The sequence below is a fragment of the Pseudophryne corroboree genome, chromosome 12 (assembly GCF_028390025.1).
Source record: "Pseudophryne corroboree isolate aPseCor3 chromosome 12, aPseCor3.hap2, whole genome shotgun sequence".
Taxonomy (NCBI): Eukaryota; Metazoa; Chordata; class Amphibia; order Anura; family Myobatrachidae; genus Pseudophryne; species Pseudophryne corroboree.
Window position 1 is genome coordinate 2,862,994 of NC_086455.1, and position 17,107 is coordinate 2,880,100.

General features: G+C 50.3%; 1 protein-coding gene across 1 annotated transcript in view; it reads left to right on the plus strand.

Moving 5' to 3' along the window:
• Nucleotides 1–17,107, plus strand: part of DCST2 (DC-STAMP domain containing 2) — a 140,798-nt gene that overhangs the window by 91,356 nt on the left and 32,335 nt on the right. Inside the window, exons 6-9 of the mRNA XM_063947728.1 lie at nucleotides 10,965–11,178; nucleotides 11,263–11,420; nucleotides 11,858–12,022; nucleotides 12,235–12,402. Of these exons, the coding sequence (XP_063803798.1) occupies nucleotides 10,965–11,178; nucleotides 11,263–11,420; nucleotides 11,858–12,022; nucleotides 12,235–12,402 (705 nt within the window). The remainder of the gene's footprint in view (nucleotides 1–10,964; nucleotides 11,179–11,262; nucleotides 11,421–11,857; nucleotides 12,023–12,234; nucleotides 12,403–17,107) is intronic.

Consider the following 17,107-nt stretch of genomic DNA (forward strand, 5'->3'; position numbering starts at 1 on the left):
TACTGGACACCATTAGCTCCAGAGGGATCGAACACAGGCCCAGCCATGGAGTCCGATCCCGGAGCCGCGCCGCCGACCCCCCTTGCAGATGCCGAAGATGGAAGAGGTCCAGAAGCAGGCGGCAGAAGACTTTTCAGTCTTCCTGAGGTAGCGCACAGCACTGCAGCTGTGCGCCATTGTTGTCAGCACACTTCACACAGCGGTCACGGAGGGTGCAGGGCGCTGGGGGGGCGCCCTGGGCAGCAATGTATAATACCTTTTTATGGCTAAAAAATACATCACATATAGCCCTTGAGGCTATATGGATGTATTTAACCCCTGCCAGATCTCACAAACTCCGGAGAAGAGCCCGCCGAAATAGGGGGCGGGGCTTATTCTCCTCAGCACACAGCGCCATTTTCCTGCTCAGCTCCGCTGTGAGGAAGGCTCCCAGGACTCTCCCCTGCACTGCACTACAGAAACAGGGTAAAACAGAGAGGGGGGGCACTTTTTTTGGCGATATTACTATATTTAAGCTGCTATAAGGATACAACACTTATATAGGGTTGTTCCCATATATATTATAGCGCTTGGGTGTGTGCTGGCAAACTCTCCCTCTGTCTCCCCAAAGGGCTAGTGGGGTCCTGTCTTCAATAGAGCATTCCCTGTGTGTCTGCTGTGTGTCGGTACGTGTGTGTCGACATGTATGAGGACGATGTTGGTGTGGAGGCAGAGCAATTGCCGGTAATGGTGATGTCACCCCCCAGGGAGTCGACACCGGAATGGATGGCTTTGTTTATGGAATTACGTGATAATGTCAGCACATACAAAAATCAGTTGACGACATGAGACGGCCGGAAAACCAGTTAGTACCTGCCCAGGCGTCTCAGACACCGTCAGGGGCTGTAAAACGCCCTTTACCTCAGTCGGTCGACACAGACCCAGACACGGACACTGAATCTAGTGTCGACGGTGAAGAAACAAACGTATTTTCCAGTAGGGCCACACGTTATATGATCACGGCAATGAAGGAGGCTTTGCATATCTCTGATACTACAAGTACCACAAAAAGGGGTATTATGTGGGGGGTGAAAAAACTACCTGTAGTTTTTCCTGAATCAGAGGAATTGAATGATGTATGTGATGAAGCGTGGGTTAACCCAGATAGAAAAGTGCTAATTTCAAAAAAGTTATTGGCATTATACCCTTTCCCGCCAGAGGTTAGGGCGCGCTGGGAAACACCCCCTAAGGTGGATAAGGCGCTCACACGCTTATCAAAACAAGTGGCGTTACCGTCTCCTGATACGGCCGCCCTCAAGGATCCAGCTGATAGGAGGCTGGAAACTTCCCTAAAAAGTATATACACACATACTGGTGTTATACTGCTACCAGCCATCGCCTCAGCCTGGATGTGCAGTGCTGGGGTGGTCTGGTCGGATTCCCTGACTGAAAATATTGATACCCTGGATAGGGACAGTATTTTATTGACTATAGAGCAATTAAAGGATGCTTTTCTTTATATGCGAGATGCTCAGAGGGATATTTGCACTCTGGCATCGAGAGTAAGTGCGATGTCCATATCTGCCAGAAGAAGTTTATGGACACGACAGTGGTCAGGTGATGCGGATTCCAACCGGCATATGGAAGTATTGCCGTATAAAGGGGAGGAATTATTTGGCGTCGGTCTATCGGATTTGGTGGCCACGGCAACTGCCGGGAAATCCACCTTTTTACCTCAGACCCCCTCCCAACAGAAAAAGACACCGTCTTTTCAGCCGCAGTCCTTTCGGTCCTATAAGAAGCGGGCAAAAGGACAGTCATATCTGCCCCGAGGCAGAGGAAAGGGTAAGAGAGGGCAGCAAGCAGCTCCTTCCCAGGAACAGAAGCCCTCCGCGGGTTCTGCAAAGCCCTCAGCATGACGCTGGGGCTTTACAAGCGGACTCAGGAACGGTGGGGGGTCGACTCAAGAATTTCAGCGCGCAGTGGGCTTGCTCACAGGTGGACCCCTGGATCCTGCAGGTAGTATCTCAGGGTTACAGGTTGGAATTCGAGAAGTCTCCCCCTCGCCGGTTCCTAAAGTCTGCTTTGCCAACGTCTCCCTCAGACAGGGCGACGGTATTGGAAGCCATTCACAAGCTGTTTTCTCAGCAGGTGATAGTCAAGGTACCCCTCCTACAACAGGAAAAGGGGTATTACTCCACGCTATTTGTGGTACCGAAGCCGGACGGCTCGGTAAGACCTATTCTAAATCTGAAATCTTTGAACCTGTACATACAAAAATTCAAGTTCAAGATGGAATCACTCAGAGCAGTGATAGCGAATCTGGAAGAAGGGGACTTTATGGTGTCCCTGGACATAAAAGATGCTTACCTGCATGTCCCAATTTGCCCTTCACATCAAGGGTACCTCAGGTTCGTGGTGCATAACTGTCATTATCAGTTTCAGACGCTGCCGTTTGGATTGTCCACGGCACCTCGGGTCTTTACCAAGGTAATGGCCGAAATGATGATTCTTCTGCGAAGAAGAGGCGTATTAATTATCCCTTACTTGGACGATCTCCTGATAAGGGCAAGGTCCAGAGAACAGCTGAAGGACGGAGTAGCACTAACCCAAGTAGTGCTGCAACAACACGGGTGGATTCTGAATTTTCCAAAATCTCAGTTGACCCCGACAACACGTCTGCTGTTCCTGGAATGATTCTGGACACGGTTCAGAAAAAGGTGTTTCTTCCGGAGGAGAAAGCCAAGGAGTTATCCGAACTTGTCAGGAACCTCCTAAAACCAGGAAAAGTGTCTGTGCATCAATGCACAAGAGTCCTGGGAAAGATGGTGGCTTCTTACGAAGCAATCCCATTCGGCAGATTCCACGCACGAACTTTTCAGTGGGATCTGCTGGACAAATGGTCCGGATCGCATCTGCAGATGCATCAGCGGATAACCTTATCGCCACGGACAAGGGTGTCTCTTCTGTGGTGGTTGCAGAGTGCTCATCTGTTAGAAGGCCGCAGATTCGGCATACAGGACTGGGTCCTGGTGACCACGGATGCCAGTCTGAGAGGCTGGGGAGCGGTCACACAGGGAAGAAACTTCCAGGGAGTATGGTCAAGCCTGGAGATGTCTCTTCACATAAATATACTGGAGCTAAGAGCGATTTACAATGCTCTAAGCCTGGCAAAACCCCTGCTTCAGGGTCAGCCGGTGTTGATCCAGTCGGACAACATCACGGCAGTCGCCCACGTAAACAGACAGGGCGGCACAAGAAGCAGGAGAGCAATGGCAGAAGCTGCAAGGATTCTTCGCTGGGCGGAAGATCATGTGATAGCACTGTCAGCAGTGTTCATTCCGGGAGTGGACAACTGGGAAGCAGACTTCCTCAGCAGACACGATCTACACCCGGGAGAGTGGGGACTTCATCCAGAAGTCTTCCACATGATTGTGAACCGTTGGGAAAAACCAAAGGTGGATATGATGGCGTCTCGCCTCAACAAAAAACTGGACAGGTATTGCGCCAGGTCAAGAGACCCTCAGGCAATAGCTGTGGACGCTCTGGTAACACCGTGGGTGTTCCAGTCAGTGTATGTGTTTCCTCCTCTGCCTCTCATACCCAAAGTACTGAGAATTATACGGCAAAGGGGAGTAAGAACGATACTCGTGGCTCCGGATTGGCCAAGAAGAACTTGGTACCCGGAACTTCAGGAGATGCTCACGGAAAATCCGTGGCCTCTACCTCTAAGACGGGACCTGATTCAGCAGGGACCGTGTCTATTCCAAGACTTACCGCGGCTGCGTTTGACGGCGTGGCGGTTGAACGCCGAATTCTAAGGGAAAAAGGCATTCCAGAAGAGGTCATTCCTACACTGGTTAAAGCCAGGAAGGAGGTGACTGCACAACATTATCACCGCATTTAGAGAAAATATGTTGCGTGGTGTGAGGCCAGGAAGGCCCCCACGGAGGAATTTCAATTGGGTCGATTCCTACATTTCCTGCAAACAGGATTGTCTATGGGCCTCAAGTTGGGGTCCATTAAGGTTCAAATTTCGGCCCTGTCGATTTTCTTCCAGAAAGAATTGGCTTCAGTTCCTGAAGTCCAGACTTTTGTAAAAGGAGTACTACATATTCAGCCCCCGGTTGTGCCCCCAGTGGCTCCGTGGGACCTTAATGTAGTTTTGGATTTTCTCAAATCCCATTGGTTTGAGCCACTCAAATCGGCGGATTTGAAATATCTTACACGGAAAGTAACCATGCTTCTGGCCCTGGCTTCAGCCAGGAGAGTGTCAGAATTGGCGGCTTTATCGTATAAAAGCCCATATCTGATTTTCCATTCGGACAGGGCAGAACTGCGGACGCGTCCTCATTTTCTGCCTAAGGTGGTGTCAGCGTTTCACCTGAACCAGCCTATTGTGGTGCCTGCGGCTACTAGCGATTTGGAGGATTCCAAGTTGCTGGACGTTGTCAGGGCATTGAAAATATATATTTCAAGGACGGCTGGAGTCAGAAAATCTGACTCGCTGTTTATACTGTATGCACCCAACAAGCTGGGTGCTCCTGCTTCTAAGCAGACGATTGCTCGTTGGATTTGTAGCACAATTCAACTTGCACATTCTGTGGCAGGCCTGCCACAGCCTAAATCTGTCAAGGCCCATTCCACAAGGAAGGTGGGCTCATCCTGGGCGGCTGCCCGAGGGGTCTCGGCATTACAACTCTGCCGAGCAGCTACGTGGTCGGGGGAGAACACGTTTGTAAAATTCTACAAATTTGATACCCTGGCTAAAGAGGACCTGGAGTTCTCTCATTCGGTGCTGCAGAGTCATCCGCACTCTCCCGCCCGTTTGGGAGCTTTGGTATAATCCCCATGGTCCTGACGGAGTCCCCAGCATCCACTAGGACGTTAGAGAAAATAAGATTTTACTTACCGATAAATCTATTTCTCGTAGTCCGTAGTGGATGCTGGGCGCCCATCCCAAGTGCGGATTGTCTGCAATACTTGTACATAGTTATTGTTACAAAAAAATCGGGTTGTTCTTGTTGTGAGCCGTCTGTTCAGAGGCTCCTACGTTGTCATACTGTTAACTGGGTTCAGATCACAAGTTGTACGGTGTGATTGGTGTGGCTGGTATGAGTCTTACCCGGGATTCAAAATCCTTCCTTATTGTGTACGCTCGTCCGGGCACAGTATCCTAACTGAGGCTTGGAGGAGGGTCATAGGGGGAGGAGCCAGTGCACACCACCTGATCCTAAAGCTTTATTTTTGTGCCCTGTCTCCTGCGGAGCCGCTAATCCCCATGGTCCTGACGGAGTCCCCAGCATCCACTACGGACTACGAGAAATAGATTTATCGGTAAGTAAAATCTTATTTTCTGCCAGGAGAGTATTATGGACTCGGCAGTGGACAGGTGATGCTGATTCTAAAAAACACATGGAGGTTTTGCCTTATAAGGGTGAGGAATTGTTTGGGGACGGTCTCTCGGACCTCGTGTCTACAGCGACAGCTGGAAAGTCGACTTTCTTGCCTCAGGTTTCCTCACAGCCTAAGAAAGCACCGTATTATCAAATGCAGTCCTTTCGTTCCCAAAAAGGCAAGAGGGTCAGGGGCGCATCCTTTCTTGCCAGAGGCAGGGGTAGAGGTAAGAAGCTGCACCATGCAGCCAGTTCCCAGGAACAAAAGTCCTCCCCTGCTTCCACTAAGTCCACCGCATGACGTTGGGGCTCCACAGGCGGAGCCAGGTGCGGTGGGGGCGCGTCTCCGAAACTTCAGCAACCAGTGGGTTCGCTCACAAGTGGATCTCTGGGCTGTACAAATTGTATCTCAGGGATACAAGCTGGAGTTCGAGGCGACTCCCCCTCGCCGTTACCTCAAATCAGCCTTGCCAGCTGCTCCCAGGGAAAGGGAGGTAGTACTGGCGGCAATTCACAAGCTGTACCTCCAGCAGGTGAAAATCAAGATCCCCCTCCTTCAACAGGGCAGGGGTTACTATTCCACAATGTTTGTGGTACCGAAACCGGACGGTTCGGTGAGACCCATTCTGAATTTAAAATCCTTGAACACTTATATAAAGAAGTTCAAGTTCAAAATGGAATCGCTCAGGGCGGTTATTGCAAGCCTGGAAGAGGGGGATTTTATGGTGTCGCTGGACATCAATGTCCCCATTTACCCACCTCACCAGGAATACCTCATGTTTGTGGTACAGGACTGTCATTACCAATTCCAGACGTTGCCGTTTGGTCTCTCCACGGCACCGAGAATATTTACCAAGGTAATGGCCGAAATGATGATACTCCTTCGGAAGAAGGGAGTTATAATTATCCCGTACTTGGACGATCTCCTCATAAAGGCGAGGTCCAGAGAGCAGTTGTTGGTCAGCGTAGCACTCTCTCAGGAAGTGTTGCAACAGCACGGCTGGATTCTGAATATCCCAAAGTCGCAGCTGATTCCTGCGACGCGTCCACTTTTCCTGGGCATGATTCTGGACACAGAACAGAAGAAGGTGTTTCTCCCGGTGGAGAAGGCCCAGGAATTGTCATCTCTGATCAGGGACCTCCTGAAACCAAAACAGGTGTCGGTGCATCACTGCACGCGAGTCCTGGGAAAGATGGTGGCTTCTTACGAAGCAATTCCCTACGGCAGGTTCCATGCAAGGATTTTTCAGTGGGATCTGTTGGACAAATGGTCCGGATCGCATCTTCAGATGCATCGGTTGATCACCCTGTCCCCAAGGGCCAGGGTGTCTCTGTTGTGGTGGCTGCAGAGTGCTCATCTTCTCGAGGGCCGCAGGTTCGGCATACAGGACTGGGTCCTGGTGACCACGGATGCAAGCCTCCGAGGATGGGGGGCAGTCACTCAGGGAAGAAACTTCCAAGGACAGTGGTCAAGTCTTCACTACACATAAATATACTGGAACTAAGGGCCATTTACAACGCCCTGAGTCAAGCAGAGCCCCTGCTTCAAAACCACCCAGTACTGATTCAGTTAGACAACATCACGGCGGTCGCCCATGTAAACCGCCAGGGCGGCACGAGAAGCAGGATGGCAATGGCAGAAGCCACAAGGATTCTTCGGTGGGCGGAGAATCACGTGCTAGCACTGTCAGCAGTGTTCATTCCGGGAGTGGACAACTGGGAAGCAGACTTCCTCAGCAGGCACGACCTCCACCCGGGAGAGTGGGGACTTCATCAAGAAGTCTTCACACAGATTGTAAATCGCTGGGAACTGCCACGGGTGGACATGATGGCGTTCCGCCTCAACAAAAAGCTAAAAAAATATTGCGCCAGGTCAAGGGACCCTCAGGCGATAGCTGTGGACGCACTAGTGACACCGTGGGTGTACCAGTCGGTTTATGTGTTCCCTCCTCTTCCTCTCATACCCAAGGTACTGAGGATAGTAAGAAAGAGAGGAGTAAGAACTATACTCATCGTTACGGATTGGCCAAGAAGAACTTGGTACACAGAACTACAAGAGATGATCTCAGAGGACCCATGGCCTCTGCCTCTCAGACAGGGCCTGTTACAGCAGGGGCCCTGTCTGTTCCAAGACTTACCGCGGCTGCGTTTGACGGCATGGCGGTTGAACGCCGGATCCTAACGGAAAAGGGCATTCCAGATGAAGTGATTCCTACGCTGATAAAAGCTAGGAAGGATGTGACAGCAAAGCATTATCACCGCATATGGCGGAAATATGTCGCTTGGTGTGAGGCCAGGAAGGCCCCAACAGAGGAATTCCAGCTGGGTCGATTTCTGCACTTCCTACAGTCAGGGGTGACTATGGGCCTAAAATTGGGGTCCAGATTCCGGCCCTATCTATTTTCTTTCAAAAAGAACTGGCTTCACTGCCTGACGTTCAGACGTTTGTAAAGGGAGTGCTGCATATTCAGCCCCCTTTTGTGCCTCCAGTGGCACCTTGGGATCTTAACGTTGTGTTGGATTTCCTGAAATCACACTGGTTTGAGCCACTTAGGACCGTGGAGCTAAAGTATCTCACGTGGAAGGTGGTCATGCTGTTGGCCTTAGCTTCAGCTAGGCGTGTGTCAGAATTGGCGGCTTTGTCATGTAAAAGCCCGTATCTGATCTTCCATATGGACAGGGCAGAATTGAGGACTTGTCCCCACTTTCTCCCAAAGGTGGTATCAGCGTTTCATTTGAACCAACCTATTGTGGTGCCTGCGGCTACTCGGGACTTGGAGAATTCCAAGTTGCTGGACGTAGTCCGGGCTTTGAAAATTTATGTTTCCAGGACGGCTGAAGTTAGGAAAACTGATTTGCTATTTATCCTGCATGCACCCAACAAGCTGGGTGCTCCTGCTTCAAAGCAAACTATTGCTCGCTGGATCTGTTGCACGATTCAGCTGGCACATTCTGCGGCTGGACTGCCGCATCCTAAATCCGTGAAAGCCCATTCCACGAGGAAGGTGGGCTCTTCTTGGGCGGCTGCCCGAGGGGTCTCGGCTTTACAGCTTTGCCGAGCTGCTACTTGGTCGGGTTCAAACACATTTGCTAAATTCTACAAGTTTGATACCCTGGCTGAGGAGGACCTTGAGTTTGCTCATTCGGTGCTGCAGAGTCATCCGCACTCTCCCGCCCGTTTGGGTGCTTTGGTATAATCCCCATGGTCCTTACGGAGTTCCCAGCATCCACTAGGACGTCAGAGAAAATAAGAATTTACTCACCGGTAATTCTATTTCTCGTAGTCCGTAGTGGATGCTGGGCGCCCGTCCCAAGTGCGGATTTTCTGCAATACGTGTATATAGTTATTGCTTAACTAAAGGGTTATTGTATTAGCCATCTGTTCAGTGAGGCTGTGTTGTTATTCATACTGTTAACTGGGTATGGTTATCACGAGTTGTACGGTGTGATTGGTGTGTCTGGTATGAGTCTTACCCTGGATTCTAAATCCTTTCCTTGTTGTGTCAGCTCTTCCGGGCAGTTTCTCTAACTGAGGTCTGGAGGAGGGGCATAGAGGGAGGAGTCAGTGCACACCAGAAAGTACCTAATCTTTCTTTTAGAGTGCCCAGTCTCCTGCGGAGCCCGCTATTCCCCATGGTCCTTACGGAGTTCCCAGCATCCACTACGGACTACAAGAAATAGAATTAACGGTGAGTAAATTCTTATTTTCTCTGTTTGCAGACGGGGTTGTGTATCTAAGGATGTTGCTATGTATTATTACACATTAGTGACTCTGGGCCAGATGCAGAGTTGTACACTGTGATGATGGTTTGTGCAGTTGCGTTATAATCGCCAGACTGCGCAATTGTTGCGATCGCACTGCGCATGTGTCCGCTCTCAGTGAGGATTTCATTGCAGAGTGATTGGAAGGAAGGGGCAGCTTAGTGGAGTTAATGGGGAGTGGCGTCGAATACTCAGGCGTGTCATGGCCGTTTTATGGGGTGTGTATATGCTGTCAGCTGTGACCAAGTACGCAGAGAAACATGGCGCCTGCGACGCTACTGCCGCGCCCAGTCTAACCATAGCCCTACTCCAGCAATCAATGCTCCTAGCCCTCGCGTATAAGCTGCCAATGTGTATGCCATTGTGAATGAGTTTGCGATGGCTCCGGTGGGCGTCTCGCCCATTTGTGGGCGGCAGTTTCACCTGCTGACATACAGCATACAGCTCTGAGTCAGGCCCCACCTGCTGACATACAGCTCTGAGTCAGGCCCCACCTGCTGACATACAGCTCTGAGTCAGGCCCCACCTGCTGACATACAGCTCTGAGTCAGGCCCCACCTGCTGACATACAGCTCTGAGTCAGGCCCCACCTGCTGACATACAGCTCTGAGTCAGGCCCCACCTGCTGACATACAGCTCTGAGTCAGGCCCCACCTGCTGACATACAGCTCTGACTCAGGCCCCACCTGCTGACATACAGCTCTGAGTCAGGCCCCACCTGCTGACATACAGCTCTGAGTCGGGCCCCACCTGCTGACATACAGCTCTGAGTCGGGCCCCACCTGCTGACATACAGCTCTGAGTCAGGCCCTCTATACACACACAGAAAGTGAGACAGAATCACAGCAGAGCAGGGAATTACATCGGGCTTGATGCAGGGATGGACGCACAGCAGCGGCTATACACACTGCTCCCCTTCCGTACATCTACGCGGCAAATGTGCGAGGACTGAGACGCCCACTGTTAGCACCTGTGCACTCTAATACTGGATGGTGCATCCTTATATCACTGATTGCACCATCCCTATGGCAGCTGCAGTGCCTCCGTCTGACCACGGCCTCCTGTGCCTGTACCATTGTGTAAGCGGCACTGAATGGGCCACTAGACCATCACTTATCCACCAGCGTCCTGATCCCGTCAGCTTTCTCCATATACTCTGGGTAACACGTGCTGCAGATTATTACTGACCATCAGCAGTGCTTGCAGAATCAGGCCCAGAATGTGCAGCAAGAGAAGTGGGACTGTGCAGACTATTACCAGGATCACCTAGATGCTTTGGTGGGCAGATCACAGCACTATGGGGGTCATTCCGAGTTGATCGCTAGCTGAAAATGTTCGCTGCGCAGCGATGATGCAAAAAAATGGCACTTCTGCGCATGCGGCGCAATGCGCACACGCGACGTACTATCACAACGGCCGATGTAGTTTCACACAAGGTCTAGCAAAGCTTTTCAGTCACACTGCTGGCCGCAGAGTGATTGACATGAAGAGGGCGTTTCTGGTTGTCAACTGACCGTTTTCAGCGAGCGATCGAACAAATGCAAGTGTGCCAGGAAAAACACAAGCGTGGCTTGGCGAACGCAGTGCGTGTTTGTGATGTCAAAACAGGAAGTGAACAGACTGAAGTGATAGCAAGCGCTAAGTAGGTCTGGAGCTACTCAGAAACTGCACAATATTTTTTAGTAGCCGCTCTGCGATCCTTTAATTCGCACTTCTGCTAAGCTAAAATACACTCCCAGAGGGCGGCGGCATAGCGTCTGCACGGCTAGCGAGCGATCAACTCTGAATGACCCCCTATGTCCCCTTTCACCCCCTCTCCTCCGCCAGCCTTGGTTTCCGTGCTCCGATACACCAAAGACCAGTTCCAATTCAATTTGACGGTGATCCACGAATTTGGAGTAATGGTGAACGCCAGCAAGAGCGTCATGCAGGTGGCCACAGACATCATGGAGGAGATCCAGGAGTACATGGAACCGTACCGGAAGGCTCTCAGCCTCTTCACGTACTCCATGATCTGTGTCATCCTCTACTACTTCATAATGTAAGAGACTTGTATTCATGCACATGTATGTAGCACGCCGTCACATGTATATCTCATACAGTCTGTGTGTGGTTATATCCTCAGGGCCATGCGCTACCGCTATATGTACCTGCACGATGATGAGTTTGACAATGTCTATATTACACAGAGATTCATCCGGATTGATGTTATCAGGGAGAGAAGCAACCAGCCGACCTTACTCCCTCTGTCCTCTACAGAAGCCTGTGACTATATCCGCCCCGGTATGGGTCAGGGGCAGGCGGGCATCATGGGTACACACATTGGCACATTCTAGTCATTTGTGGGGGCTGGGCACAAGGACTCTCAGGGAGATCCCTCAGTGATGTCATTGTACAGTCTCCTCCCTTCCATGGGCGTGACAAGGTATCCCGGGCTCCTACAGTGACATAGTGATGGACGTCGGAGGCCCACCATCGAAACGTTTAATGCAGTGGGTAACTAGCCATCGTATCATAAGAATTAGAGGGTCGGACCTACATGCAGGAAAATGTACGGTTATCATCAATGACCGAGTTCTCCTGGGTGTGGCCGCTGACGATAATCACACAGGGTACAGGGCATCCAGTAGTCGGGGAACGATGCACCTTACACCATCAGTCTTGTTGAATAATGCTCCACAATTAACCCTTTATCCCCGAAACCTTTCTCCTAACCCCAGGCTCACTTGCCCTTACCAGACATGAGAGGAAAGGCTACACATTTGCAATTATCAATGTGTTTCGGAGCCTGCTTATCGTCTCAGTGTTCTTGTTAGTCGATTATGTCATCTTCTGGCTCCTGGATATGACGGTGTATCATCTGCAAGCCGACGTGGTGGCCCAAGGTGGGTGACTCCCAACGTTCACCCCCTGACAGACTGAGTGCTGGCGAATGACAGTGTTGGTGACAGTTCCTTGTTTGTTCCCGCTACTGACCAGTCACAGCAATGTTTACTCCATGACACACGTCCCATTGAGTCCTTTATGGCAGATGAACGCTGACACACGACGCATAGTCTGTATTCATGTAATGATGACATATCCTCTCCCCCGTCAGCTCCTGTGCTCGTTACACTGACTGCGTCCGGAAAGGGATTCTTCAGAGAGATCTTCTCCAGGGTTGTCGATGCTTTCAACGTCATGCAGAATACCAACTTCACCATCTTCTCTAAGAAGTGCCTCATCCGTCCCTCACCACCAGACGTCACCATGTACTTCCTGATTGGTACGTTGCCACCGCCTGGGCTAATGCAGTCATGATAAGGGGGGCAGCAGATATAGGGAATAAATGTGGTAAGCTGCGGCGCTGGCCATATAGTGCAGGGGGATCCACTAAGCACATGTCACATACATGTTATGATGTATGTAATATATGTGCTGGTTTGTTCCAGCGGGATCGGGTGTGCTGAGTGTATCTAGAACCATCTTACACTCAGGAATCAGCATAAGCTTACACACACACTCCTAAGCCCGCCCACTAGACTCCTGTGAAACTAGCCAATGGGAGTGAGGGGGCAGACTTAGAAAGAGTGTTTGTTATGCGGATTCTCATGTGCTACACGGCTCCAGATGCACTCTGTGACCCTATCCCCGGGGGAACCAGCTAGCACATATATTACACACATGATAACATGTATCTTAATGTGTGCTAGGCGGTTCCCCCCTGGACTATATGATCGGCGCTGCAGCTGCTGCTGGTGGTAAGGAAGCAATGGGATATGAGGGTTCAGTAGAGCCTCAATAGGATCTATCATTAATATACAGTGAGAGTATTGGCAGTGTCATCCTTTTCTTCTTCAGGTTCCATAGGGCTCCACAGGGATTGCATTTGGGTTATAGGTGGTAGGATCAGCTTCTGGGCACCATACAGTTAAGTCTTTAACATATCCCAGGATGCTCAGCTCCATCTCCCTATAACCCCGCCCCCTGGCTCAGGCAGGAAGTTGCATGTACCTTTTTACAGGAGGCTGCTCTTGCAGCACCAATGTCTTTTTCTCTATCGTCCTAGTGGATGCTGGGGTTCCTGAAAGGACCATGGGGAATAGCGGCTCCGCAGGAGACAGGGCACAAAAAGTAAAGCTTTAGGATCAGGTGGTGTGCACTGGCTCCTCCCCCTATGACCCTCCTCCAAGCCTCAGTTAGATTTTTGTGCCCGGCCGAGAAGGGTGCAATCTAGGTGGCTCTCCTAAAGAGCTGCTTAGAAAAGTTTAGCTTAGGTTTTTTATTTTACAGTGAGTCCTGCTGGCAACAGGATCACTGCAACGAGGGACTTAGGGGAGAAGAAGTGAACTCACCTGCGTGCAGGATGGATTGGCTTCTTTGGCTACTGGACATTAGCTCCAGAGGGACGATCACAGGTACAGCCTGGATGGTCACCGGAGCCTCGCCGCCGGCCCCCTTGCAGATGCTGAAACAAGAAGAAGGTCCAGAATCGGCGGCATGAAGACTCCTCAGTCTTCTTAAGGTAGCGCACAGCACTGCAGCTGTGCGCCATTTCCTCTCAGCACACTTCACACGGCAGTCACTGAGGGTGCAGGGCGCTGGGAGGGGGGCGCCCTGGGAGGCAATGAAAACCTATTTTTGGCTAAAAATACCTCACATATAGCCTCCGGGGGCTATATGGAGATATTTAACCCCTGCCAGAATCCGTTAAGAGCGGGAGACGAGGCCGCCGAAAAAGGGGCGGGGCCTATCTCCTCAGCACACAGCGCCATTTTCCCTCACAGAAAGGCTGGAGGGAAGGCTCCCAGGCTCTCCCCTGCACTGCACTACAGAAACAGGGTTAAAACAGAGAGGGGGGGCACTAATTTGGCGTTAGAAATATATAAAAAAGATGCTATAAGGGAAAACACTTATATAAGGTTGTCCCTATATAATTATAGCGTTTTTGGTGTGTGCTGGCAAACTCTCCCTCTGTCTCTCCAAAGGGCTAGTAGGTCCTGTCCTCTATCAGAGCATTCCCTGTGTGTGTGCTGTGTGTCGGTACGTGTGTGTCGACATGTATGAGGACGATGTTGGTGAGGAGGCGGAGCAATTGCCTGTAATGGTGATGTCACTCTCTAGGGAGTCGACACCGGAATGGATGGCTTATTTAGGGAATTACGTGATAATGTCAACACACGCCAAGGTCGGTTGACGACATGAGACGGCCGACAAACAATTAGTACCGGTCCAGACGTCTCAAAAACACCGTCAGGGGTTTTAAAACGCCCGTTTACTTTAGTAGGTCGACACAGACAGGGACACTGAATCCAGTGTCGACGGTGAATAAACAAACGTATTCCTTATTAGGGCCACACGTTAAGGGCAATGAAGGAGGTGTTACATATTTCTGATACTACAAGTACCACAAAAGAGGGTATTATGTGGGATGTGAAAAAACTACCGTAGTTTTTCCTGAATCAGATAAATTAAATGAAGTGTGTGATGATGCGTGGGTTCCCCCCGATAGAAAATATGGGCGGTATACCCTTTCCCGCCAGAAGTTAGGGCGCGTTGGGAAACACCCCTTAGGGTGGATAAGGCGCTCACACGCTTATCAGAACAAGTGGCGGTACCGTCTATAGATAGGGCCGTCCTCAAGGAGCCAGCTGACAGGAGGCTGGAAAATATCATAAAAAGTATATACACACATACTGGTGTTATACTGCGACCAGCGATCGCCTCAGCCTGGATGTGCAGAGCTGGGGTGGCTTGGTCGGATTCCCTGACTAAAAATATTGATACCCTTGACAGGGACAGTATTTTATTGACTATAGAGCATTTAAGGATGCATTTCTATATATGCGAGATGCACAGAGGGATATTTGCACTCTGGCATCAAGAGTAAATGCGATGTTCATATCTGCCAGAAGATGTTATGGACACGACAGTGGTCAGGTGATGCAGATTCCAAACGGCACAAAGGTGTATTGCCGTATAAAGGAAGAGGAGTTATTTGGGGTCGGTCTATCGGACCTGGTGGCCACGGCAACTGCTGGAAAATCCACCGTTTTTACCCTAAGTCACATCTCTGCAGAAAAAGACACCGTCTTTTCAGCTTCAGTCCTTTCGTCCCTATAAGAGTCATATCTGCCCAGGGATAGAGGAAAGGGAAGAAGACTGCAGCAGGCAGCCCATTCCCAGGAACAGAAGCGTTCCACCGCTTCTGACAAGCTCTCAGCATGACGCTGAGACCGTACAGGACCCCTGGATCCTACAAGTAGTATCCCAGGGGTACAGATTGGAATGTCGAGACGTTTCCCCTGCGCAGGCTCCTGAAGTCTGCTTTACCAAGGTCTCCCTCCGACAAGGAGGCAGTATGGGAAACAATTCACGAGCTGTATTCCCAGCAGGTGATAATTAAATTACCTCTCCTACTACAAGAAAAGGGGTATTATTCCACACTATATTGTGGTACTGAAGCCAGAAGGCTAGGTGAGACCTATTCTAAATCTAAAAAAATTTGAACACTTACAAAGGTTCAAATCAAGATGGAGTCACTCAGAGCAGTGATAACGAACCGGGAAGAAGGGGACTATATGGTGTCCCGAGACATCAGGGATGCTTACCTCCATGTCCAAAATTTGCCCTTATCACTAAGGGTACCTCAGGTTCGTGGTACAGAACTGTCACTATCAGTTTCAGACGCTGCCGTTTGGATTGTCCACGGCACCCCGGGTCTTTACCAAGGTAATGGCCGAAATGATGGTTCTTCTTCGAAGAAAAGGCGTCTTAATTATCCCTTACTTGGACGATCTCCTGATAAGGGCAAAGTCCAGGGAACAGTTGGAGGTCGGAGTAGCACTATCTCGGATACTGTTACAACAGCAGGGGTGGATTCTAAATATTCCAAAATCGCAGCTGATCCCGACAACAAGTCTCCTGTGCTTAGGGATGATTCTGGACACAGTCCAGAAAAAGGTGTTTCTCCCGGAAGAGAAAGCCAGGGAGTTATCCGAGCTAGTCAGGAACCTCCTAAAATCAGTGCATCATTGCACAAGGGCCATGGTAAAAAAATGGTGACTTCCTTCGAAGCAATTCCAGTCGGCAGATTTCATGCAAGAACTTTTCAGTGGGATCTGCTGGACAAATGGTCCGGATCGCATCTTCAGATGCATCAGCGGATAACCCTATATCCAAGGACAAGGGTGTCTCTCCTGTGGTGGTTACAGAGTGCTCATCTTCTAGAGGGCCGCAGATTCGGCATTCAGTTTTGGATGTTGGTGACCACGGAGGCCAGCCCGAGAGGCTGGGGAGCAGTCACACAAGGAAAAAATTTCCAGGCAGTGTGATCAAGTCTGGAGATTTTTCTCCACATAAATATACTGGAGCTAAGGGCAATTTACAATGCTCTAAGCTTAGCAAGACCTCTGCTTCAAGGTCAGCCGGTATTGATCCAGTGGGATAAAACATCACGGCAGTCGCCCACGTAAATAGACAGGGCGGCACAAGAAGCAGGAGGGCAGTGGCAAAAACTGCAAGGACTTTTCGCTGGGCGGAAAATCATGTGATAGCACTGTCAGCAGTGTTTCATTCCGGGAATGGAAACTGGGAAGCAGACTTCCTCAGTAGGCACGACCTCCACCCGGCAGAGTGGGAACTTCATGGGGAAGTTTTCCACATGATTGTAAACCGTTGGGAATTACCAAAGGTGGACATGATGGCGTCCCGTCTGAACAAAAAACGGGACAGGTATTGCGCCAGGTTAAGAGACCCTCAGGCAATAGCTGTGGACGTTCTGGTAACACCGTGGGTGTACCAGTCGGTGTATGTGTTCCATCCTCTGCTTTTCATACCTAAGGTACTGAGAATTATAAGACGCAGAGGAGTAAGAACTATACTCATGGCTCCGGATTGGCCAAGAAGGACTTGGTACCCGGAACTTCAAGAGATGCTCACAGAGGACTTATGGCCTCTGCCGCTAAGAAGGGACTTGTTTCAGCAAGTAC